The 27,256-nt window shown below is 41.8% G+C and overlaps 1 protein-coding gene across 12 annotated transcripts in view; it reads right to left on the reverse strand.

Moving 5' to 3' along the window:
- Positions 1 to 27,256, reverse strand: part of BABAM2 (BRISC and BRCA1 A complex member 2) — a 574,233-nt gene that overhangs the window by 75,271 nt on the left and 471,706 nt on the right. For 11 of the 12 annotated variants that reach the window (XR_004027067.1, XM_030800431.1, XM_030800429.1 and 8 more), the window contains 2 exons: positions 26,262 to 26,332; positions 22,634 to 22,716 (listed from right to left, as the gene is read on the reverse strand). Coding sequence is in view for 10 of the 12 variants with exons in the window: in XM_030800431.1 (XP_030656291.1) it covers positions 22,634 to 22,716; positions 26,262 to 26,332 (154 nt within the window). In the remaining 2 variants the exon portion in view is untranslated. The remainder of the gene's footprint in view (positions 1 to 22,633; positions 22,717 to 26,261; positions 26,333 to 27,256) is intronic. The other variant, XR_004027068.1, reaches the window with a different exon arrangement.

Below are 27,256 nucleotides of genomic sequence, written 5' to 3' on the forward strand. Positions count from 1 at the left end.
TGTACTACAGTTGTTCAAGATGATACCATTGGGAGAAAGTGGGTTAAGGGTACACAGGATCTTTGCATTTCTTTCTTTCTTTCTTTTTTTTTTTTTTTGGAGACAGAGTTTCACTCTTGTCACCCAGGCTGGAGTGCAGTGGCACAATCTGGGCTCACTGCAACCTCCACCTCCTGGGTTCAAGCAATTCTCCTGCCTCAGCCTCCCAAGTAGCTGGGATTACAGGGGCCTGTCACCACGCCCAGCTAATTTTTGTATTTTTAGTAGAAATGGGGTTTCACCATGTTGATCAGGCTGGTCTCGAACTCCTGATCTCAGGTGATCCACACGCCTTGGCCTCCGAAAGCGCTGGGATTACAAGCGTGAGCCACTGCACCCAGCCTTTTGTATTATTTCTTACACCTACATGTGAATCCACAATTATCCCAAAATAAAAAGTTTTAACCGTGAAAGACTTATATGGTAAATATGGAGAAGTATTAACAAAACTATGGAAGGCAGTTCCTCCTTTGTTTTTGGAAAACAGAAATAAAGTGGCATCAGGTACAGAGGACAGCCCTTAGACCCAGGTGTGTGACAATGCCAACCTTTTACCCTTGGTTTCCTCACCTTAAAAACAAGGACAATACCTGTCCTACCAACTTCATGGGGCTTGGGGAAGATCAAATTAAATAAGATGATAAATGGGAAAGTACTTTGAAATACTGTAAGATCTTATCATTAACATTGAAGAGACATTTCTAATAACACTTTGGGAATGACAGAGGATACTATCAATCCACTTACATTTATGAATGAAGAAGAGCTGCAAAGCTGCAGGTGCTGAGCCTTTGTATTAACTCAGTGACCAAGATGAAGGGGAGGTTAAGAACTGCACATCCATGGCAATAAAATATCAAAAGCACTTGCTGCAGGTGCAGATAGGCTATGTAATATGCTACTTTTCAACTCAGAAAGAAGAAAGGTGGCTGGGTACAGTGGCTCATGCCTGTAATCCCAACACTTTGGGAGGCCCAGGCAAGCGGATAATCTGAGGTCAGGTGTTCAAGACCAGCCTGGCCAACATGGCGAAAACCTGTCTCTACTAAAAATACAAAAAAATTAGCCGAGCGTGGTGGTGTGTGCCTGTAATCCCAGTTACTTGGGAGGCTGAGGCATGAGAATCGCTTGAATCCAGGAGGTGGAGGTTGCAGTGGGCCAAGATAGTGCCATTGCTCTCCGGCCTGGGCAACAGAGTGACCCCCTTCTCAAACAAAAAAAGAAGAAAACTAAGAATATGTACTTGTATTTATTTTATTTACATAAAGAAACTCTGAAAGGCCTAATTAAAAAAACTAACACAAGTGACAAGAAGAACAAGCCAGACTGGGAACGGGTGGGGATGGGACTTTGCCTATCGTGTATTTAAAAAATTAGGTGAATATACTGCAGATTCAAACAATAAAATTAAAAAATTGTTAAAGGTACATTCTTAGGGAGAGTCCCTATGTTTTGTATGTGGGGTGGGGAGGGGCAACTACTTTTTGTTTTTCTCAAAGGCTTAGTTCCAAGAGTAGGGAAGTTAGCTGAGTGTTATCACTAGAGTGTATGTGTGTTATGTGTATGTGTGTGCACATATGTGCATGCATGTGTATGAATAGGACTGTACATGCTGGAGAATTCTGGTCAAGCCCTACCTCCTTCCCATCACCCAAAGCTGGCAATGCCCAGGAGTCACGGAGAGGGGACCACTGGAGCAGCTACCCCTGCTTTTCAGTTTTCTGCCCCTTAGGCCATTTTGTTTAAGAACACCAATTGATTTAATTGTGTCTTATTTATTTATTTTTTTTGAGACAGAGTCTCGCTCTGTCACCCAGGCTGGAGTGCAATGACCTGATCTCAGCTCACTGCAACCTCCACCTCCCGTGTTCAAGTGATTCTCTTGCCTCAGCTGCCCGAGTAGCTGGGATTACGGGCGTGCACCACCATGCCCAGCTAATTTTTGTAGAGACGGGGTTTTGCCATGTTGGCCAGGCTGGTCTTGAACTCCTGACCTCAGGTGATCCTCCCGCCTCGGCCTCCCAAAGTGCTGGGATTACAGACATAAGCCAACGCGCCTGGCCTAATTGTATCTTATATAGGGAGACTGAGGCTGATCTAACACACTTTATAGGGCAAAACAAGATCAGAATTAGAAGCCACAGTCCTTACTCCCACTCCTTCCTTGTGCCCACTGGTCAGTATATCCTTGGGTCAAATGTGGATTGAAAAACTAATGCTATCTCTGAGTAGCAAAGTTAAGTATGGGTTGTTTCAAATGACTTTCTAGTTGTTAAAACAATCAAACTTGAAAAGCTGAAATCAAGAAGCAATTCTTTCAGATTGTGTTGGTTTTCTGTAGCCCCCATGACCTCTGGAATAATGGAAACAATGAATGATGTTGGGGTAAACTGTCTTTGAACATTAGCATGTAAAGTCTTTGTGTTTACTCTCTGTGGAGTCCACTGAGTCTGCAATCTTGGGCTGTTCACCTCCCAGAAAAATGGGTCTTTTGAAGTATTTTGTCCCCTTGGTTAGAGGCCAACTCAGCATGTTTTCATCTTCTTGTAAATACAGTGTTCAAGCACCATCCCATCCAAATGGGCTCTACCTTCTCATTGACTGGTTGTGGTGGAACAGTATGAACTGAGGGTTTTGGCCCACTCCATTCTTCCAACATAAAACAAAGACTATGCCATTTGGAGATGCTTTTGCTGAGACCACAATTCATTTCTGAGGTCTCAATCAAACCAAAGCTCAAGGATAAACTTTGCAAATTCTTTTTAATTTGCCTGACATAGGAGACAGTTTATAATACATATGAGGTTTCCAAGCATATAGCCAAATAAAAAATGAGAAATATTAGCTTAGCCAAAGAGATTTTGTTTTTAAATACAAGGAATCTGTGTATATAAGACTCTGAGTTCCTCTAGAAAATGAATGTCCCATTCAGTCCTATATCTTTAGTATCCAGTATGGTATCTGGCATAAAGAATATGCTTACATTCAGCTCTTACCTGGGAGTATAAAAAAGGCAAACCCCATCTCTACAAATGTTAAGTCCTATAAACTAAGTAAGATTCCATGTTTAACCTGAAAACCTAGCTGGAAAGACTAGTATGGAACTAAACTTGTTATCTTTATTGGAAAACAAAGCTGAAACGAGACAATGGTTTAGAGCAGAAATTGATGGGTGGTTGGCATTTAAAAATTTGAATGTAATTGCTAGTTCTCTGGCCTCAATCACACTGACGGATTCCTATTGGCAATTATCTTCACTAGGCTTGCCTGTATGCAAAGTTTCTGATTACTGGCAGGTACTGTGGTTTCCTTGGAGACGGGGGAATTGTTAATCCACCTTTTCAACACTGGGAGAGTTCAAAAGACTCACAGTACAAAGAGAAAGTTCCACCGTTGGGAGCATCAGAGGTAACACTGGGGAGCCCCATAGCACCTCATTTGCAGAAAGGAACTAGAAATTAGGATCCCTACCCACCACGTGCTCTGAGGTTGGAATTCTGACCATATACATGTGTAGGGTCTGGTAGCTGGTACAGAAGAGACAGTACCGTTGTACTGTAGCCCCCAGCTCCTTTCAAATCATGGCACTTACCCAGAAAATGGTACTATTTTATGGCACACTAGGAAGATGGGTAAGGCTGGCAGAGGTCACTCACTGTGGGCTCCGGCTCCCGTAAGGACTGAAGAGGTCAGTAGCCTATCTGTAACCTATCCCTAACCCATCAGTGTGCCCCAGCACATGGATTGGGAAGCTTTAGTAAACTGCTAGGAACAAGAGATCTGGAATCAGATGGTCTTGGTTCAAATGCTCTGTCCTTCAGCTACTAGCTATGGGACTTCTGGCAAGTTACACTATCTGTAGGTGCTTTTTGTAAAATGGGGATAATAAGTAGCCCAACCTCACAGGGCTGTTGAGAGAATTATATGGAATTATTGTAAAGTATTTAGCACAGTACTTTGCATATAGTGAATACTCAATAAATTATATTATTTATGCATAACAATGGTATTAATAATAATAATAATAATCCCCTCCCCTCTCCTCCTCTCCTTCCTTTCTTTTCTTCTTTTTTTTTTTTGAGAGTGTCTTGCTGTTACCTCAAATAAGTGGAATCATACCATATTTTTTCTTTAGAGAGACAAATTGCTTCACCTTTCACCTACTGGAGGGCAAGGGTTCAAGTTTAGCCACAGGTCATTCTCAGTTTAGAAGTTACTCCCCAAAGCCTCTTTCAGTACATCCTAGGTCGGGCCATCTCAGGAATTTGGATCACCTCTTTGGGAGGAAAAGTGTATCAACAAGGTTTCGAGTTCCAAGCTACTTCCTGTCCAGTGTGATGTGTGACTGGACAAAAGAGTTCAGTCAGGCCAAAGAGTTCAGCATCATCTAGACTGGGTACAACCAGCAGTTTGCAGGTTGGAATGGACTCTAGGTTAAGCTGGTGAGAGCCTCCACCACACCTTTGTTCTATGTGAATGTTCTCTCATTTATTCTTTAACTAGATGTCCACTGGGTCCTAAAACTCACTATATCCCTAATGGAGTGCAACATCTCCCAATCTGTTCCTCCTAAAGTAATCCCTGCCTCGGATGATGGCATCATCAGCTACCTAGATGCCTAAAAAAGAAACCTGGGAATCATTCTATTTCCTCTCTGTCCCTCATCTTCTACTTGGGATCAATCACAAAGTTTCTCCAGTTCTACCTCCAATATGTTTCTTAAACATTTTTCTTCCCCTCTGTTCCTACTATGACTCCCCTAGTTCAGGTCTAATCTTCTTTTGCCTGGACTGTCTTTTTAGGTCCCTGGTCTCCATCCCAAATCATCTTTTACATAATACCTGAAAAGTCTATTTTTATAAAAGCAAATATATGCCACTTTTCTAGTGAGCACTCTTCAGTAACTCCTTGCTATCCTCAGGATAAAGTCACATTTGTCAGCCTCCTAGGCAACGTTATATCTGTGTTCTGCCCTCTGACTGCCTCTTTAGTTTAATCTCTTACTACTTCTTGGGATCCACTAACCATTTAGGAGACTGGAAACCACTTTTAGTTCCTCACCTCCACTCTAAGATTTCTTTCCTCTGTGCCTTTGTTTACACCAGGCCCTCAGCTTGGAATGATCTTATGGCCCTCCTCCTTTACTGTGTTGGGTGACGCTTCACTGTATTCTCATAACATCTGGTGTATGCCTAGAAATGCACTTTAAGTAATATTTCATTGTTATTTTCATATGTTCATGTCCCCACTAGACTGTGAGCTATTTCAGAGCAGGTATCATTCATCCTGGTATCCCTGAGTCTTGACAGTACCGGAACCAAAGCAGGTGCTCAATACATGATGACCGAAAGGATAAATCAATATGCAAATGAATAAAGTATTGCATAGGTCAGGTCTGGAGGCCACTGGAAGGGAGGAAAGCGAAGGGGAGGGGAGGGGAAAGGAGGGGAGGGGAGGGGAGGGGATGGGGGGGAGGGGAGGGGAGGGGAAAGGAGGGGAGGGGAAGGGAAAGGAGGGGAGGGGAGGGGAGAGAAAGGAAGGGAAGAAGGAAGGAAGGACAAAACTCACACTGGAAAGGAAAAAGTAAAACTGCCATCTGCAGATGACATGATCATATACATAAAAATTCTAAGGAATTGGCCGGGCGCAGTGGCTCACGCCTGTAATCCCAGCACTTTGGGAGGCCGAGGCGGGTGGATCACGAGGTCAGGAGATCAACACCATCCTGGCTAACATGGTGAAACACTATCTCTACTAAAAATACAAAAAAAAAAAATTAACCGGGCGTGGTGGCGGGCGCCTGTAGTCCCAGCTACTTGGGAGGCTGAGGCAGGAGAATGGCGTGAACCCGGGAGGCGGAGCTTGCAGTAAGCCAAGATCGTCGTGCCACTGCACTCCAGCCTGGGAAACAGAGTGAGACTCTGTCTCCAAAAAAAAAAAAAAAAAAAAAAAATTCTAAGTAATTTACTAAAGGTCAGTACACAAAAATCAATTATATTTCTATATATTAACAATGAACAATTTGAAAATGAAAATTTTTAGTCTGGGTGCAGTGGCTCATGCCTGTAATCCCAGCACTTTAGGAGGCTGAGGTGGGTGGATGACTTGAGGTCAGGAGTTTGAGACCAGTCTGACCAATATGGTGAAACCCTGTCTCTACTAAAAATACAAAAATTGGCTGGGTGTGGTGGTGCATGCCTGTAATACCAGGTATTTGGGAGGCTGAGGCAGGAGAATCGATTGAATCCAGGAGGTGGAGGTTGAAGTGAGCCAAGATTGTGCCACTGCACTCCAGCCTGGGCAATAGAGTGAGATGCCATCTCAAAAAAAAAAAAAAAAATAGAAAGAAAATGAAAAATTGTGAAAACTTCATTCATGATAGCTTAAAAATATACTTAGAAATTAATTTAACAAAAGATGTGCAAGACCCATATATTGAAAACTATAAAACATTGCTATGGGAAATGAAAGAAGATTGAAATGAATGAAAACATATACCATGTTCATGAAAGGGAAAATGCAATTATTTCCAAGATGGCAATTCTCCTCAAATTGAGGTACAAGAGATTCAATGCAATCCCAATCATGCTTTTTGTGAAGAAACTGACAAGCTGATTCTAGAACGCACAGGGAAAGGCAAAGGATGTAAAAGTCTAAATAATTTTGAATACAGAAATACAAAGTTGGCTGGATGCAGTGCCTCACACCTATAATTCCAGCACTTTGGGAGGCCGAGGTGGGTGGATCACCTGAGGTGAGGAGTTCAAGACTAGCCTGGCTAACACGGCAAAACCCTGTCTCTACTAAAGATACAAAAATTAGCCAGCTGTGGTGGTGGGCACCTGTAATCCCAGCTACTCAGGAGGCTAAGGCAGGAGAATCACTTGAACCTGGGAGGCGGAGGCTGCAGTGAACCAAGATTGTGCCACTGCACTCCAGCCTGGATGACAGAGCAAGACCCCATGTCAAAACAACAACGACAACAACAACAACAACAAAAAGAAATACAAAGTTAAAAAACTTACACTACATGATTTCAAGACCTACTTTAAAGGGAAAGCACAGACACACAGATCAATGGAACAGAATTCAGAAGGCCGGGTGTGGTGGCTCACGCCTTGTAACCTCAGCACTTTGGGAGGCCAAGGCGGGCAGATCATGAGGTAAGGAGATTGAGATCATCCTGGCAATGGTGAAACCCCGTCTCTACTAAAAATACAAAAATTAGCCAGGCGTGGTGGCATGTGCCTGTAATCCCAGCTACTCGAGAGGCTGAGGTAGAGGAATTGCTTGAATCTGGGAGGAAGACGTTGCAGTGAGCCAAGATCGCGCTACTGCACTCCAGACTGGGCGACAAAGCGAGACTCTATCTCAAAAAAAAAAAAAAAAAAAAAAAGAATTCAGAAGCAGATTTACGTTTATATGGTCAACTGACTCTTGAGAAAGGTGCTAAGGTAATTTAATGGGGAAAGACTAGACTTTTCAAAACTGGATATTAGTACAGGAAAAAAAAAAAGAATCATGTCCCTTACCTTATACCATACACAAAATTAACTTGGAGCAGAACACAGACCTACATTTTAGAGCTAAAACTAGAAACTTTCTAAAAGAAAACATTTTTAAAATTATTTGTGAACTCGGTTAGGCAAGAATTTCCTAAGCAGGACATAAAAAGCATGGTTCATAAAATTTAAAAATGATAAAATTGACTTCATCATAATTAAAATTTTTTGCTCTTTGAAAGACACAATTAAATATTCTCAACTAATATTTGCAGAACATGGAACTGACAAAGGGTTTGTATCCCAATGTATAAAAAACTCAACTCAAAAGTAAGAACATAACAGCCCAATTAAAAACAAGAAAAACTGCCTGGGCAGCATAGCAAGACCTCATCTCTAAAAACTAGCCGGCTGGGTGCGGTGGCTCACCTGTAGTCCTAGCACTTTGGGAGGACGAGGTGGGTGGATTACGAGGTCAGGAGATTGAGACCATCCTGGCCAACATGGTGAAAACCTGTCTCTACTACAAATACAAAAATTAGCTGTGGTGGCGTGCACCTGTAGTCCCAGTTACTTGGGAGGTTGAGGCAGACGAATCGCTTGAACCCCGGGAGGTGGGGATCGCAGTGAGCCCAGATGGCACCACTGCACTCCAGCCTGGCAACAGAGCAAGACTGAGTCTGGAAAAAAAAAAAAAAAAGGCCAGGTGCAGTGGCTCAAGCTTGTAATCCTAGCATTTGGGAGGCCAAGGTGGGTGGATCATGAGGACAAGAGATCGAGACCATCCTGGCCAACATGGTGAAACCCTGTCTCTACTAAAAATACAAAAATTAGCTGGGGGTGGTGGCATGTGCCTGTAGTCCCAGCTACTTGGGAGGCTGAGGCAGGAGAACTGCTGGAACCCGGGAAGTGGAGGTTGCAGTGAGCCGAGATCGCACCACTGCACTCCAGCCTGGGCGACAGAGTGAGACTCCATCTCAAAAAAAAAAAAAAGAAAGAAAGAAAAAAAAAATTAGCCAGGCATAGTGGTGCATGCCTGCGGTCCCAGCTGCTCAGGAGGCTGAAGTGGGAGGAACACTTGAGTCTGGGAGGTGGAGGCTGCAATAAGCCTGATGGCACCACTGCACTCCAGCCTGGGTGACAGAGTGAGACTCCGTCTCAAAAAGAAAAAAAAATTAGCCAGGCATGGTGGTGCATGCTTGCAGTCCCCACTGCTCAGGAGGCTGAAGTGGGAGGAACACTTGAGCCTGGGAGGTAGAGGCTGCAATGAGCCTGATGGTGCCACTGCACTCCAGCCTGGGTGATAGAGCAAGATCCTGTCTCAAAAAAAAAAAAAAAAAGAAAAAGACTTAAACAGATGCTTCACAAATTAACTTACCTGAATGGCAGATAAGCACAGGAAAAGATGCTCAACATCACCAGTCATTAGGGAATTGCAAATTGAAGCCACAATGAGATACTATTATATATCCTATAATGGCTAAACTTAAAAAGAATGACAATATCAAGAGTTGGAAAGAATGTGGAAAAATTAAACTCTCACACACTGTCAGTGAAAATGTAAAAAGTGACAGTCATTTGGAAAATAGTATGGCAGCACATTACTGAGTTAAAATACGTTTACCATAGGACCCAGCATTTCCACTTCTACATTTTTACCCAAGAGAATTAAAAACATATGTCCATACAAAGACTTGCACCAGAATTACGTTCAAGAAGAACTATTCTCTTTCCTTTTCTTTTTATTTATTTATTATTTATTTTTGAGACGCAGTCTCGCTCTGCTGCCCAGGCTGGAGTGCTGTGGTGCGATCTCAGCTCACTGCAACTTCCACCTCCCAGGTTTAAGCGCTTCTCCTGCCTCAGCCTCCCAAGTAGCTGGGATTACAAGTGTCTGCTGCCATGCCAGACTAATTTTTGTATTTTTAGTAGAGATGGGGTTTCACCATGTTGGCCAGGCTGGTCTCGAATTCCTGACCTCAAGTGATCTGCCCGCCTTAGCCTCCCAAAGTGCTGGGATTACAGGCGTGAGCCACCATGCCCAGCTTCTTTTCTTTCTTTCTTTTTTTTTTTTTTACTCTGTAACCCAGGCTGGAGTGCAGAGGTATGAACATGGCTTACTGCAGCCCTGACCTCCTGGGCTCAACCAATCCTCCCACCTCAGCCTTCTGAGTAGCTGAGACTACAGGTGCACGTCACCACACTGGGCTAATTTTTAAATTTTTTCGTAGAGAAAGGGTCTTGCAATGTTGCTCAGGCTGGTCTTGAACTTCTGGCCTCAAGTAATCCTCCCACCTCAGCTTCCCAAAGCACTGGGATTACAGGCCTGAGCCACCGAGTCTGGCCTAGCATTATTCTTAATAACTAAAACTTGGAAACAAATAAAATGTTCAGCATCTGGTAAATGCATAAACAATGGAATGAAAAAATGAAATACTACTCAGCAATAAATAAGAACAAAACATTGATACACACAACACCATGGATGGATCTCAAAAACGTTATGAAGAAGTAAAAGAAGTAAAAGAAATCCAATACAAAACAGAATCAACTAGAGAAACAGAAAGTGGTCAGTGGCTACCTGGGGCTGGAAGTCAGGGGAGGAGACCAACTGCAAAGGCTTACAAGGACACTTTTTAATGTAATAGAAAATGTTATTTGTCTTGATTGTGGGGCTAGATCTATGCCTGTATGTGGTTGCCAAAATTAAATGTTCACTTAAAATGGTGAATTTTACAATATGTAAATTATATCTCAAAAAAGATGGGAAAATGTACTCTATGAACTCATGAAAGTTGAATCTGTGCAGTTGGTGAGTATACAATATGCAAACGGAAAAGTCATTAAACCTCAAATCAGGGCATTATTTTCTGTTATTTTCCTTATGCTAAACATTAGTCAGTACTTCAGGCCAGTACTGAGATGCCAACAGTATGATACTGGACATGTATTGCTGTAAAGTACTTACCTGTCCAGGACGGGCATGGTGTCTCATGCCTGTAATCCCTGCACTTTCGGAGGCCGAGGTGGGTGGATCACCTGAGGTCAGGATTTCAAGACCAGCCTGACCAACATGGTGAAACCCTGTCCCTACTAAAAATACAAAAATTAGCCAGGTGTATTGGTGCGCGCCTGTAATCCCAGCTATTTGGGAGGCTGACGCAGGAGAATCACTTGAGCCCAGGAGACGGAGGCTGCAGTGAGCCGAGATCATGCCATTGCACTCCAGCTGGGGCGACAGAGCGAGACTCTATGTCAAAAAACAAAAACAAAAACAAAAAAAAACAGAAGTGAGCCATCCAAACATATGAAAAATACTTAACTGAATTTTAAGAAACATCGTTTCTAGTCCTATTCTTCCACTAATATCATGCATGACCTTGGGCCAGGTACTCAGCCAAAACCTCAGTAAATGATAAAAGTTTTCAGAGATTCTCAATCTGAGGTCCATGCATCTCTCCTCATTGCCCCTGAAAGCGTCCTTGGATTCAGGGCATCTGGGAATTCGGATGGGAAAATGTGTATCTTTACGCATTTTCTTTACATAAATGTGTATCTTTGTTTTTACAACCTTTAACTGAAATTTAAAATTTCCTTCAATTATGAATATAGGCAACAATCTGCAGTGGCTTTAGCAGTAATAACTTTGGTACTAATAGAAATCACAGGTATTTTTATATCAAATTGTAAATGTTGCCCATATCTCAAAATATTATTTACATTTATCACTATTTCAAAATTATGGTGGTTATTAGATGTGCTACTGGATATTATTATTTAATGTGTTAACAAAGAAGCCAGGTATCTGCTAAAGAAATGATATATCTGATTATAGATACATCTCTATATCATAACTTTCTAAAGATTTGATAATAGGTTCCACATAATCAGTTTCCTTTTTAGCACAGTATATTTTATTTTACGCAAAATACACTGTTCTACAGAACGGATCCATGGAATTCACCAAAGGAATCTTTGGCACACACACACAAAAAAAACTGTTAAAAACTTCTGAGCTAGGCCAGGCGTGGTGGCACACACCTGTAATCTCAGCACCTTGGGAGGCTGAGGTGGGCGGATCACTTCAGCTCAGAAATTTAAGATCAGCCTGGGGAACATGGTGAAACTCTGTCTCTACAAAAAATACAAAACTTAGCTTAGTGTGGTGGTGTACACCTGCAATTCCAGCTACTCTGGAGGCTGAGGTGGGAGAATTACTTGGGCCTCGGAGGCTGAGGCTGCAGTGAGCCAAGATCACGCCACTACACTCCAGCCTAGGTGAGCGAGTGAGACCATGTCTCAAAAATATAAAAACAAACAAACAAAATCTTCTAAGTTAGATGGCCTCTAACCGTTCATTCTAGTGCTAAGAATTCTATTAAAAACTGGCATAAAGACTGGATGGCAGCTGGGCGCCGTGGCTTATGCCTGCAATCCCAGCACTTTGGGAGGCCAAGGTGGGCAGATCACTTGAGGTCAGGAGTTCAAGACCAGCTTGGCCAACACGGTGAAACCCCATCTCTGCTAAAAATACAAAAATTAGCCAGGCATGACGGTGCATGTCTGTAATCCCAGCTACTTGAGAGGCTGAGTCAAGAGAATCACTTGAACCCGGAAGGCGGAAGTTGCAGTGAGCCGAGATTGCACCACTGCACTCCAGCCTGGGCAACAAAGCGAGACTCCATCTAAAAAAAAAAGATGGAATGGCTCAGATTCTAAATGAAATAACTAAAAACACTTTTTCTCTTATTTTCTAAAGTAAGGATTTCAAGATTCACGGATTCTTACTTGTTTGGATCCTGATTTGAACAAAGCAAGTGCTAAAAAAAACCCACGTTTGAGACAAATGGGGAAATCTGAACACAAACTGGGTATTAGGTGATATTAATTAAGTAGATGTCATAATCTTATCGTCAATATATATTTTTAAAAAAATCCTTATCTGGGCTGGGAGCAGTGGCTCATGCCTGTAATCCCAGGACTTTGGGAGGCTGAGGTGGGAGGTTCACTAGAGGCCAGAAGTTTGAGACCAGCCTGGGCAACATAGTGAGACTGAAACTTTTTAAAAATTAGCTGGCCTGGTGGTGTGTGTCTATAGTCCCAGCTACTCTGGAGGCTGAGGTGGGAGGGTCCCTTGAGTCCAGGAGTTTGAGGCTGCAATGAGCTAGATGATCATTCTGCTGCACATTGGCCTGGTCTACAGAGCAAGACCCTGTCTCAAAAAAAAAAAAAAAAAAAAAATTGAAAAAAAATCCTTATCTGTTAGAGATACATAGTGAGGTATTTATAGGTAAAACGACATTTCCTTTGCATCAAAATATTCAGGAAATTAAAAAGGAGGCAGGATAGAAGAAACAAGGTATTCAAACTGCGATATGGGTGATGGCAGTTCACTATATTTTTCTTTCCACTTTCACATTTGTTTGAAATTTCTACAATAAAATTTTTTTTTTTAATTAATAGGCTCTCAGGACAGATCCAACCCACAGAAATGTCTGGATTTATTCAGTTAAAAAAAACAACAATGGGCTGGGCATGGGCGTGGTGGCTCATGCCTGTAATCCCGGCACTTTGGGAGACCGAGGCGGGAGGATCGCCTGAGGTCAGGAGTTTGAGACCAGCCTGGCCAACATGGTGAAACACCGTACCTACTAAAAATACAAAAATTATTTGGTGGCACATGCCTGTAGTCCCAGCTACTTGGGAGGCTGAGGCAGGAGAATTGCTTGAACCTGGGAGGCAGGGCTGGAGTGAGCCGAGATCAACAATGAAGAGGATAGAAAGGAGTGTGCAGTTTGCCACAGTTCCTACTCCTCCAACAGTCTTAGAACCTGGGCTACTCCCACATCTAAATCACCTCTTCCTCAGGAGGCATTTGACCTTGTAGGTTAACATGAACTTTGTATGACAAACCATTATAACTGACCACATTCACTATGTCTAAACAGGTTAAATCAAGTTTTCGGTAATCAGTAGCTCTTTCATTCCTTAATAAGCTGCTTAGTTTTGTTCTTTCAATGGCCAAAAGTGAATCCCTACCTTGAGCCAGTAGTTTGTGCCACAGGACAGGGGATTATAAGTGAACAACCTGTCACCTCCACAGAGGAACAACTCCAGCTTCATGCCCCGTTGCCTTCAGAACAGTAATGTCTTTGCTGAGACATCCACTCCGTTCCTGAGAGATGAGATAGTCTCCACATCTCTCCAACCTGTGCATGGCTGCAGACACTAAACCTCTGCTTCTGTTCTTGGGGTTTACAGGGTCTCTGTGAAGCTCTAAAGGCTTCTGAAACTTATCACACATACCTGGGGATACTGTTAAACAATTATCTGAAACAGTATAGTAATGTAGTTTAGCACATGGGATCTAGAGTCTGTTCCTGGATTTAAACACTAGCTCTGTCATTTAATCTTGCTGTGCCAGTTTTGTTATTTGTAAAATGGGTTATTCTGATAATTAACCTCAGAAAGATGTTCTGCAGATTAAATAACACAACATATGCAAAGTACTGAGAACAGTGTCTAGAGCATGGTATACACTCCATACTTTTTTTTTTTTTTTTTTTGAGACAAAGTCTTGCTCTGTTGCCCAGGCCTGAGTGCAGTGGTGCCATCTTTGCTCACTGCAACCTCCACTTCCTGGGTTCAAACGATTCTCATGCCTTAACCTCCGGTGTAGCTGGGATTACAGGCGCACGCCACCACACCTGGTTAATTTTTTTTTTTTTTTTTTCAGTAGAGGCAGGGTTTCACCATGTTGGCCAAGTCTTGAACACCTGACCTCAGGTGATCCACCCGCCTTGGCCACCCAAAGTGCTAGGATTACGGGCATGAGCCACCACACTCAGCCTTCACTCCATACCTATGAACTGTTATTACTATTATTTTCAACAACAGCAGGAGCTCTGCACCAAAATACAATAATGCCCATGCTTCACCAATGTCAATAGTACTTTAATATTAATTCTAAGAAAAGGTTATACTGAACTAGATCAATAACATAAGAGTTACTCTGTAAACAGCTTCCTTTCTTTCACTGGGTAAGATGACTTCTTGAGTTATAGTTGTTAATTTGATAGCATGTCAAAAATCACTGAGAAGTCAAAATTGCTAATTTTTCAAGACCTTTCTTTGATCAGAAACACTTGCTTTAGCAATTACTTAATCCAATAATTACAACTGAAAAGATTCATACAACGTATATAAGAGGGTACAGGGGAAAAATTCATTGCACGATTGTGCAAGTGATTTATAACCTTCTTCCTTAAAAGAAATCCTTTAAGGTCACTAAAAAGGGGTCATGTAATTCTAAGGTATTACAATGAAGACAATACTCCCAGTGAAGATTAATCCAGTAAGTTCTCAAACTAGTGTCAGAAATTACAAAACAGGCTTTCTGGAAGTAAACTCTAAAGATGAAACAGAAGTTTCAATTTGAGTCAAAATAGTGACAGTAGTTGCTGAAGGACTGGAGCTCTCTGAACTGTAAACTGGGCGAAGGGTGTGCTTGTGTGTATCATCAAAAGACGAAAACCACTTTGCCTAGTAGAGCTAACCACTTTCAAGGAAGTCTCAGTATAAAAATTAACCAAAATGTAAAAGTATCTAAAGGACTCAATAGTTCTCATAATTAAAGCAAAAAGGCATTTAGTAAATTTTCTTTTATCTTTTTCCATATTCTTTTATCATTCAGAACAATATTAGAGAACTGAGTGGTTTGATATTTTGTTGATAATTAATTTTCATTCCTGTTGCTTTGATAGTTTTTTTGCTTTTTTTTTTTTTTGAGATGGAGTTTCGCTCCTCTTGCCCAGGGTGGAGTGCAATGGCATGTTCTCGGCTCACTGCAACCACCACCTCCCAGGTTCAAGCGATTCTTCTATTTCAGCCTCTCCCAAGAAGCTGAGATTACAGGTGCCACCACGCTTGGCTAATTTTTGTATTTTTAGTAGAGACAGGGTTTCACCATGTTTCGGCTGATCTCGAACTCCTGACCTCAGGTGATCTACTCGCCTTGGCCTCACCAAGTGCTGGGATTACAGGAGTGAGCCACTGCACCTGGCCTGATAGTTATTAATACTAGAAATATAAAATTAAACTAAGAATCTTTATGTCTGATATGAGGTAAACATGGTAATTCTAAAATAATATTACACTTTCTATAGATTTGGCTTGAAACAAATTCTAACACATAGCATTGTGGCTCGTAATTTTAATTATTTTACTGATTCTGATTTGCTCTTCAAATACATTCCTTTACATAAAGATGTGATCTGTATCCAAAAAAGTAAGCAGGTTTTGAGCAACATCACAGTTTTGGTTTTACCGATTTATGTAGTAGCCATCTTGTTTGTTGAGTGCTAAATATTCCACAACAAAACACTGTTTCTATAGCGGGGAGATGAAAGTCTACCTCGCTTAGCTCAGGAACTGAGTGGCTGCTACTACGACAGCTTTGTGTTTTAGTGGTGAGGTGACAGTGCGACATCAATGCAAATAATTTCCTTGGTTATACTAGGAATTGGAGAGCCTGACAAAATCAGAGCTCGGCAGAAGCATTTGTAGCAATAAACAGAAGCTTCTGATTTTTACTTAAAATTTCAAAAGCTGTCCTGATTTCTAATTTATTGGCCTTGATTACAGGCCTATAAGGAAAGAATTATTTAAATGACTACCAGAATTAGTCTGAAGTTGTTGATTTCCTCTGGCTTTAAAAAAAAAAAAGTCTTACCAGAAACTGTGTTCTCTGAAAAACAAAATAACTGCTTTCCTTTTACTTCATGTCAACTTAAAACCAATGAATGAACAAATGAACAAATAGATAGTTAAAGACAAATACAGAAAGAATAATACTAAGACATCTGTGTGAACATTAGTCATTTAAAATAAAGAAAAAAATCAGAGTAAGAACCTTATCATTCATTAGACTGAATAAACACTGCCACCCCGGCCCCAATCCTACAGCTCTGAAATGGAGGAACATAGCAATCAAAGTCTTGCAAAGATACACTGGAAATAACGCGCAGGGCAAAATCCAAAGGTAACTTTTTTTCTCTTTCAAAAACGTAAGACTGTGGCTGGGCATGGTGGCTCACGCCTGTAATCCTAGCACTTTGGGAGGCCACGGCGGGTAGATCACAAGGTCAGGAGATCGAGACCATCCTGGCTAACATGGCAAAACCCTGTCTCTACTAAAAACACAAAAAATTAGCCGGGAGTGGTGGCACATGCCTGTAATCCTAGATACTAGGGAGGCTGAGGCAGGAGAATCGCTTGAACCCAGGAGGCGGAGGTTGCCGTGAGCTGAGATCGCGCCACTGCACTCCAGCCTGGGCGACAGAGCGAGACCCCGTCTCAAAAAAAAAAAAAAAAAAAAAAAAATATATATATATATATATATATATATATATATATGATTGTTTATAGTTATGACAGAAAAAGCTACATTGTTGTGTTTATATTATAACATATATAGATGTAATATATATGACAATTAATAGAACAAATAAGCAGAGGACAAGGAGCAATGTTGTTATATTTTACCAGAATGAAGGCATTATTAATCTTAAGGCAATTATGTTAAAGATGCGTATTGTAATCTCTAGAATAAACCACAAAGAAAGTAACTCAACATTAGATAGCTAAAAAAAAAAAAAAATAGTTCAACAAATGCCCTTCCCCTTCCTCACTGTGCTCCAGCCACGCCTGCTTCAGCAGAGCTCTTTGCTGCCTCAGGGCTCAGGGCTCAGGGCTTTTGCACAGGGATTCCTGTCCCTGGAATTGCCTTCCTTGGCTGTCTGAATCACTGCTAAGGTCTCAGCTGAAATGTCACCTCTATAGGAGGTCCTCCCTACCATCCTCACAGCATTTCCTTCTTATTCTCCATTCATAGCCTTTTACTTTGTTCCATCATGCTACTTGTCACCTTTTGAATTTATATATTTGTTAAGTTTATGTCTTTATTGTCTGTTTTTCTCATTAGACTTCATTAAGAAAGAAAAGAAGCTGGGTGTGGTGGCTCATGCCTGTAATCCTAACACTTTGGGAGGCTGAGGCAGGTGGATCCCTTGAGCCCGAGGTGTTTTGAGACCAGCCTGGGAAACAGCAAAACCTCGTCCCTACATAAAATTAGTTGGGCGTGGTGGCGCGTATGTATAGTTCCAGCTACTTGGGAGGCTAAGGTGGGAGGATCACCTGAGCCCAGGAAGTTGAGGCTACAGTGAGCCATGATTGCACCACTGCACTCCAGTCTGGAGAGAGAGAAAGAAGACCTCCCTCAGACCAAGACATATAACATATGAGGCTCTCTCATATAACTGTGTCTTGCATGAAGTAGACAAGTCATAAAATATTTGTTTTAAAAATGCATACCATTGTACTTCACCTTGACCTAATCTTTTTTCTCACCAACTAGACAAGAAGTTGGCAAACTTCTGTGAAGGGTCAAATATTTTAGGCCTCGCAAACCATATACTGTCTCTGCTGCATATTCTTCTGCTTCTTTGTGTTTTCTAACAATCCTTTTAAAATATAAAAGCTACCCTTAGGGCAGGGCGTGGTGGCTCACGCCTATAATCCCAGCACTTTGGGAGGCCTAGGCGGGTGGATTGCTTGAGGCCAGGAGTTCAAGATCAGCCTGGGTAACGTGGTGAAATCCGGTCTCTACTAAAAATACAAAAATTAGCCGGGCGTGGTGGCACATGCCTGTAGTCCCATCTACTCAGGAGGCTGAGGCAGAAGAATCGCTTGAACTCAGGTGGCGGAGGCTGCAGTGAGCCAAGATCACACTACCGCACTCCAGCCTGGGCGACAGAGTGAGAAACTGTTTCAAAAAAAAAAAAAAAAAAAAACAAGCAAGCAAACAAACAAAAACCTATACTTAGCTCAAGGTATACTTAGCTCAAGGTTCCTCTAAAAACAGTCTGACACGGGATTTGGCCCACAGCCTGTAGTTTTCCAATTTCTGTGCTATGTTACTGTAAGTATCTTAAGGTCAACTCTGAGTTATATACTTACATCCCCTAATACCTCGCATAGTACTGAGCCTGCAGTAGGTTCTTAGTAAACTCAGAATTCAGTTAAGTTGGAGGTAGAGGAAAACAAGAGAAAAAAGTGGTCAGATTTGGTCTAACAGGAATTTTACCAGGGAGACAAGGCCTACAGTCCAGGCTGAATGACTCAAAGGGTCATTTACCAAAGATTTATAGGTAATGGAAAAAGACAGCTTGTCATACAGTCACAAATCTCAATACTCAATTGTCTCCCCTTCCAAGCAGCAACTCTGCTCCTGTAGACAGCTGCCTCCTTGTATGTCTACTTACAGTGCAGTTGATTGGGACCCATGAAAAAAGCATGTAGCTTTTCCCCAGAGGATTTTTTTTGTTGTTACTTCGCCTTGCTATCTGGTTCTCTTGTCACGCTGCATTCTGAAAAGCTACTAGTGGACCAGGCGCAGTGGCTCACGCCTGTAATCCCAGCACTTTGGGAAGCCAAGGCAGGTGAATCACCTGAGGTCGAGAGTTTGAGACCAGCCTGACCAACATGCAGAAACCCCGTTTCTACTATAATTACAAAATTAGCCAGGCATGGTGGTGCATGGCTGTAATCCCAGCTACTCGAGAGGCTGAGGCAGGAGAATTGCTTGAACCCGGGAGGTACAAGTTGCAGTCAGCCAAGATCCTGCCATTCCACTCCAACCTGGGCAACAAGAGCAAAACTCTGTCTCAAAAAAAAAAAAAAAAAAAAAAAAGAAAATAAAGAAAAGCTACTAGCTTAAAGGTAACATCTACCTCCAGAGGTAGGCATAATTTGGCAAATATGGAATTGCCTATACAACTGCTATGAATAATTCTTAGATGATGGCCAGGAAAGTTTCCTAAAAATAGTTTCTGGATGGGAGCAAGTTTCTGATCCTGCCACAGTTCCAAGATTTGAGACATGCTGAAAATGAATGATGCAAGGAAGGAATAAGTGGATGGAAATGCTCCATGGCCACAATCATGGCCACAGTCCCCACTCCTGGAACTGCCAGAATGCGAGGATGTTGCAGTACCTCCTGAGAGATCCCAGAATCTGTGCGATGCTTTTCCTTAAGGCAATCTGCTTTTTCAAACTCTGGGAAAGTCCGAGGTCAGAGCTATCCGTCTCAAGAAGAGTGCCTCTTTCCTCTAGCATCCAAAATGCACATAATTATTGCCAGGAGCTGTCCTATCAATAGCAATCATTCTGGGCCCCGGGAGAATAGGGAGGAAGGGGAGAACAGAGATGCTATTTCATGTCCTGCTAGGTCTTCAACCTCCATGAAGTAGTAGAGGCAGCCACAGGGGAATGGCTTTATTTCCAGGCACTTTCTTCCTCCTCTTCACCTCTTGAGATCTCAGAATAATTCACTGCAATGTTCTTTGTTAAGTCTCTGCCACCTCATATTCCCCTCCCCATCTTCATGGAAGGGAGAAAAAGGAACAAGTGGTCCCTTGGGCATTGTAACCAAGCCAGCAGATGCTTCCAAAGGAAGGTAAGTGTCAGATGCTTAACTGCATGACTAAGTAAAACACATTATCTAACCAAGCTTCACTCTGAGGTAGCAAGTCCTATATTTTAGATAAGAAAAAAGGAAATGGGTGAAAATAATTTCTTTAAAGACAGGCTGTGAGTTAGTGATGGAGCAGGAAACAGCATCAAAGTCCTTTGATTCACAGGCAGGGTCTTATCTGCCAGAAGAGCCAAGAGTGTGGCAGTGATGCTAAGAGACAGGGACCAAACAGCTGGGGGAGTACAGGAATAAGAGCTCCAGGAAACACGGGAAAAAGTCAATTAAACAATTCCCAAGGTCCCAGGTAGCTGTTCTAATGAGTGCCTGGGGGTTTTATGTTTCTGAAGAAGGTAATTCAAAATGAAATGAAAAGATGACTTTGGGACTCAATTCTGCATGTCTGATTTGGAAAAGCTAAGATAGAAAGGCGGAGAAGGAGCTGTAAGAAATACTGAACACATGGTACCAAGGAGAAAATATTCTGTGGGGAATAAACCTTCAAAAGCAACAGCAATAGCTACATTACTGAATGTACTGACAAAAGAGTTGGCAGGAGCTGAGAGGTGAATGTTCTTTTATCCCTGACCATCATTGCAAGTGACAATTTCTTCTTGCTAGCAACGACCAGAATAGTCATCTTTGAGTTACATGTGGAAAACATAGGTTATAATTGAGCAATGCCATGAAATATATTTTTCCCCTTATTCTGATACGATCTGACATCAACAGAAAGTAAAACCATGGCTAGGAGACTAAAGATTCAGGAAAAACATGGGCTATTATGCCACTTTGAGATGAAGGAACTGGTTGAAGCATTCATCTTAGTGTTTGCAATTGTCCTGCTGTGATGGAGTTGTCCACAGCCACTCAGGAGGCATGAGACTGTCACCACCATCATTTGAGGTAAGGCCCAGCTCCCTCTTGAGCTGGGTTAGGGCAATCACACCAGACAACTTTCCCAAGTCACAAGAGATATTAATAAATTAAGGAAGCAATCAAGATCTGCCGTTGGGTCATCAGGTTAGAGAAAGAATCACTGGGACCAAGGTCGTTAAGGTAAAGTGAATACAGCAAACAGGAAGTGAGATTTCACAAAGGAATTAAGCCTCAGAATGCCAAACCAAAGCAAGGATATATAAGGTCAGGATCAAAAGTGGTGGCTGCAGTACCAGTGTTAGGCTCAGATTAGTAGGGCCATCGAAGACCGTGAGTAAAGAGGAGATTGCCAGGAGGCCTTGATTGTGGGGCTTCCTCCTTACCTGGTTCCACACTGTAGGTTATGGTGGTGACAAGGTGCCTGACACTTTGAAAAGTGGTGATTGTTGGGCAACACCTCAAGGCAGAGAGGCCCATCTCCTTAAAACTGTGGCCTGTGCTCAATCATCTCTATATGAATTTTACCGTGATAAGGTTTTACTTAGACGTTTTCTTCTTTCTGCCACTATGGATGTTTTTTTGGTTTCTTCCCTTATTATCTATTGGTGTGTAATCAGATAGAAAAATGAACTTAAGAACTATTTTAATCAAAGCAAATCATAACAAAGAAGGTAAATCTGCTGCAGAAGAAAAATCCCTTAAAGTCAGTATCTTTATACTGTCTAAACTTTGGCTAAATACAGCCAAAGTTATTCCTCCTGCAGTAGTTTATTAAGGCATAGGGTAAGTTCTAAAAGCCATGGGTTTGAGTGAAGTCAATTCAAACCCACTGCTTTTCTCTAACTCAAGCTGGGAAAGTTGGCTCCTTTGCCTTGGCCTGAAGACTGAACATTGTATGTACCAAATTACTACAGAATGAAGGTCTCAGTTGACTTGCAACTTGAACCTGACTCCATAGGTCACTGGTTCTTACATAATTAGGAAATAAAAAGACTCTAAGTTATCTATCAAGAGAAAGCTAGGTCGATGTTTATGGACTGACGGATTAATATGTGACAACCACCATTAAGTATGCCTACTACGCAGAAGAACATGAAGAAATGATGTTGGGGATACATTAAAATATTGCCCCATCTTTAAGTTATGTATTACATTTTATCAAAGTTGTAGACTTTTCATTGAATAAGGATGATAACCAAATGATCACAGCAGGTATGTTTCCAATAATCCCAAAAGTCTTGAGGCCTGATACTGAAAAGATGATTTGAAACAGAAATCTGTTTAGGGTAAGGTTTCTCCAGCTTGGCAATATTGACATTTTGCGTTCAATAATTTTCTTTTTTTTTTTTTTTTGTGAGGGGCTGTCCTGTGCATTGTAGGATGTTTAGCTGCATCACTGACCTCTACCCATTAGATGCCAGTAGCAAATCCCCTTCCCTCAGTCATAACAATCAAAAATGTCTCCAGGCATTGCCAAACATCCCCTGAGGTGCAAAATTGCTCCAGGCGTTGAGAACCACTGGCCTAGAGATATTTTCTCTTTAATATCCCACAATAAATTTATATATACGCTACAGTAAAAGGAACCGAGAGAGGACAGAAAAGGTTCTAGTACTGATTATTACATGTGGTTTAGGACATTTAAAAATGTATGCTGACATGCTGACAGCAAAAGTATACTCACTGTGTACAAGAAAACAAAAATCTTTCCACATCAGCAGCAGAGTGAGTTTTGTAAAGCCTTCTGCATCATACTCCACGACACCTCTAAGTAATAAAAACATACACACACAAACAAAAAAAAACCCTCATAAAAATAAGGTATAAAAACAATAAAACCAAGTAAAGAATATATTCGTGAAGTCAGGGTTATTGACTCTGAGACGGGTTTAAGGCAAGTGAGGATTAATGCAGGAAGGGCCTAGGGTTTGGAATGACAGTATCTAGGTTTAAGTCACAGCTTTGCCATTGACTATCTACTATGACCTCAGGCAAATCACTTAACCTTTGCAGCCTCAGTTTCCTTACCTGCAAAACAAGTATAAAAATATTTGCAAAATTCATTACAGGGTTGTGAAAAACAAATAAGATAAATCATAAAATACTATACAAATGTGAGTTATTACATTAATTATGAGTAGAAGGACATACTAAGAAATCAAGTCAGCAATGACACTGTAATGCCAAATGTCAGCATACTACCTGTACAGTGATTGTTAAGTCTGACTTTCACTGGGCACTACATAGTAATATGCAATGACAGTATTACTAAATTTACTGTTATATATTACTTTTCTTCTTGAGCTGGGTTAGGTTAATCACACCAGACAACTGTGTCCCCTTTCACTGTGTCCCCCTGTCCTTCCCACTGGGCTTAAGGCAAAGTAGCAACATTAGATGGGTGGATGCTGGGTTCAGGAAGGGAGATGCATATTTCATGTGTCAAAAGAGAACATCCCCTGACCTCTGAAGGGGCCAGGCGCAATTCTGTAGGCTCACCTCATCAATTTCCCTCAAGAGCTGAGCACCTGGAGGATGTCACCATAATGTGACAGTACTAACCACGCTAAGGACAGATATAATTTTCTTTCTCATCCATACAAGGAGGACTCTGATGTCATTAGAGATGCCTTATCCCTGACCAAACCAGGCCAGTCGGACCATTGATATTGATGCCCGCCCAGTTTAAGTTGGAAGGAACAGTTATACCCCTTGTAAAGGCAAAAGAACTAAGATACTGAAGGGTAAGTGATCTGCTAAAAAATGGTTGGTATATCATTCAGATCTTAAGTCGACAATTCTTTAGTTTATATTTCTATGAATTTATTTATTTATTTTTTGAGACAGAGTCCCACCCTATTGCCCAGGCTGGAGTGCAGTGGTGCGATCTTGGCTCACTGCAACCTCTGCCTCCTAGGTTCAGGCAATTCTCCTGCCTCAGCCTCCCGAATAGCTGGGATTACAGGCACTTGCCACTATGCCCGGCTAACTTTTTTTTAAATTTTTTAATTTTTTTGAGATGGAGTCTAGCTCTGTCACCCAGGCTAGAGTATAGTGGCATGATCTCGGCTCACTGCAACCTCCGCCTCCAAGGTTCAAGGGATTCTCCTGCCTCAGCCTCCCAAGTAGCTGGGATTACAGGCACCCGCTACCACGCCCAGCTAATTTTTGTATTTTCAGTAGAGACGGGGTTTCACTGTGTTGGCCAGGCTGGTCTCGAACTCTTGACCTCATGATCTGCCCGCCTCGGCCTCCCAAAGTGCTGGGATTACAAGTGTGAGCCACCGCGCCCGGCCTAATTTTTGTATTTTTTAATAGAGACAGGGTTTTGCCATGTTGGCCAGGCTAGTCTCGAACTCCTGAGCTCAGGTGATTGCCCACCTTGGCCTCCCAAAGTGCTGGGATTACAGGCGTGAGCCACTGTGCCTGGCCTCTCTATGAATTTATAATTAGCCCAATAATGTTATAGTGCTGATATCAATACTTTTCAGATCCTGCATCCCATAGGCAAAGACAAGTATGTAATCCTTTTTAGTACACTACTGTACTACATGCATAATAAAACATATGCAAAAAAGTACATTAAAAAGTGAGATTTGAAAGCAAATGTAAATGTAATTTTCATATATTTCTTGTACTTCAATAGAATGAGCTGTGGAACTTCTGGGGTGTGTGTACTACATTTTGGAGGCCACTGTGCTAGCTTCTTCATGTTTAATTATATGTACTAAAGATAATCATACCTAAAAATAAGAAGATCAACGGTATTATTTATTAACCACTATTTGTATCAAAAGTATTTTCTCAAAATGTTCACAAACAAAGCTGAAAAAAATCTTCAGTATTAAAGACTCATGTGAGAGGCATGTGAGAGCATACTGTTTGGTTATTGACACTTCTATTTTGGAGAAATGAAAAAGTCCATTATGGGAATGAGAAAAATGTCTTAAAATTGGTTTGAGGAGTCAGAAATTTTCTTATAATTGTGCTATGGTTTGAAAATTATATCCCAGAGGGTGACAAATCATTTTCTTGGTTTCATCTTCTCTCCCTATTCCTAATTTCCTTATTTAAAATTTTAATTTTGTATTACTAGATATATTTATATATTTATAAGCCTTCTGTGGAATAAGGTGGGCTATCATCAGACCTCTAAAACCTTAGTGCCTGGTTACCCACAATGGGTAGAATGTTCCACCTTCTAAAGACTGTGAGGAAAACGCATTCCCTGTCTCACTGAGCAAAGACTGAGGAGAAGCTTGATCAGGCCTCTGACTTACTTAAGGAAACAGGGCTGCAGGGCAGCACAGCCACAGGCAGCCAGAAGGAAAGGGCAAAGGCACAGGGATGGAGCAGCCAGAGGCGCCCATGGTGTCACAGGCTTCCCTCTCCCCTGTTGGTGCTTGCTTTCAACTCCTAACCTCAAGTGCAAGCCACCGCTTTTGCAACGAATGCTGGATTTCCTCCCCAGATCTGTGTGGCACTGTTGGCAGTGGAGTCCTAGCAGGAGACCTGAGTCCTGGGGAAATGGGGTTCCTGCCCTGGCTCCACTTCTTCTAGGGGCGTGACTTCCATTGGGTTACTGAACTTACCGCAATTTCAGAGCTTCTTCAACAAAATGTGTCAGTGATGCCTGCCTGGTTCACCCCATGGCTACTGTCAGGGCATGGAAGTGAAAAGTGCTATGCAAATTGTAGAGAGTTCTACAACAAGTGACCGTTACCACCATTACTACTGTTGAGTTCAGGGCTGTCCAGGCTGCTGCTCTACGGAAGATATTTGATTCTACCATTTGCCAAAGAATACAGAAAAAAAAAAAAGGTGGGGGGGGGGGGATCCTGGGAGCTTTGGTATAAACAGCATACCAAAAAGGATCAAAGTGGCATTAAAAAGGTATCATGTGAGGCCGGGTGTGGTGGCTCACGCCTGTAATCCCAGCACTTTGGGAGGGCAAGGTGGGTGGATCACGAGGTCAGGAGTTTGAGACCAGCCTGGACAACATGGCGAAACCCCGTCTCTACTAAAACTACAAAAATTTGCTGGGTGTGGTGGCCCATGCCTATAATCCCAGCTACTCAGGAGACTGAGGCAGGAGAATCACTTGAACTCGGGAAGTGGAGGTTGCAGTGAGCCAAGATCATGTCATTACACTCCAGCCTGGGTGACAGAGCGAGACTCTGTCTCAAAAAAAAAAAAAAAAAAAGGTATCATGTGTAAGAACTAAGTGCTATTTTCTTAATCAAGCCCCCATGTTGAGGTCATCAGCAAGTGAGGGCATCACCGGTATATTGTTCAAACAGGGCAGAACTTACGTGCCAAAGTGACTGAGAAAAGCAGCAATATACTCTCTTCTTTTGTGATACCCTTGAATCACGTACTGCACCTGGAATAGAAACCCAAAGCTGAGAAGTAGAGTGGGAAGCTTTTAAATGCTTTATTATAAGAAATTTCAAAGATTCAGAGAAGCATAAAGAATAGTAAAGTGAACACCGGTATTCCCACTACCTACATTCAACAACTATGACTATTGTGCCTACTTGCTTCCTCCAGCCATCCATCTATCTATCAACCTATCAATCAACACTTCAAAGGAAATGAGAGACATCATGACAGTTCACTCCTAAATATTTCAGTATGCATCTCTAAAAAATAAAACTTTCTTCTACATAACCATAATACCATTATTGTACCCAACAAATTTAGCAATTGGTCTCTGAATTCTTCTAGTACCCTGTCCATTTTCAAAATTTCCTAATTGTCCCCAAAATGTTTATTTCTATGTTTTAATTCAAAAGAATTAAAATAATTTTTTTTTTTGAGACAGAGTCTCGCTCTTGTTGCCCAGGCTGGAGTGCAATGGCGCGATTTTAGCTCACTGCAACCTCCACATCCTGGGTTCAAGTGATTCTCCTCCCTCAGCCTCCCAAGTAGCTGGGATTATAGGAGTCCACCACTATGCCCTGCTAATTTTTGTATTTTTAGTAGAGACGAGGTTTCCCCATGTTGTGCAGGCTAGTCTCGAACTCCTGACTTCAGGTGATCAGCCTGCCTCAGCCTCCCAAAGTGCTAGGATTACAGGTGTGAGCCACTAAGCCTGGCCCAAAATGTTTTTAAAAAAGCAATGTATGATTAAGGATCAGCCATTTGTTTTTAATGCCTTTTAAGTTTCTAAATCTATAATAAATAGTACCTCCTTGAGTGTGTGTATGTGTGTGTGCCTGCATGCACACATATGACACTGATTTTTCAAATAAATTGGGCTATGTCCAGATGTGGAATCTCACTCATGTAATCCCAGTATTTTGGG

This window comes from Nomascus leucogenys, chromosome 19, assembly GCF_006542625.1.
Source record: "Nomascus leucogenys isolate Asia chromosome 19, Asia_NLE_v1, whole genome shotgun sequence".
NCBI classification, from domain to species: domain Eukaryota; kingdom Metazoa; phylum Chordata; class Mammalia; order Primates; family Hylobatidae; genus Nomascus; species Nomascus leucogenys.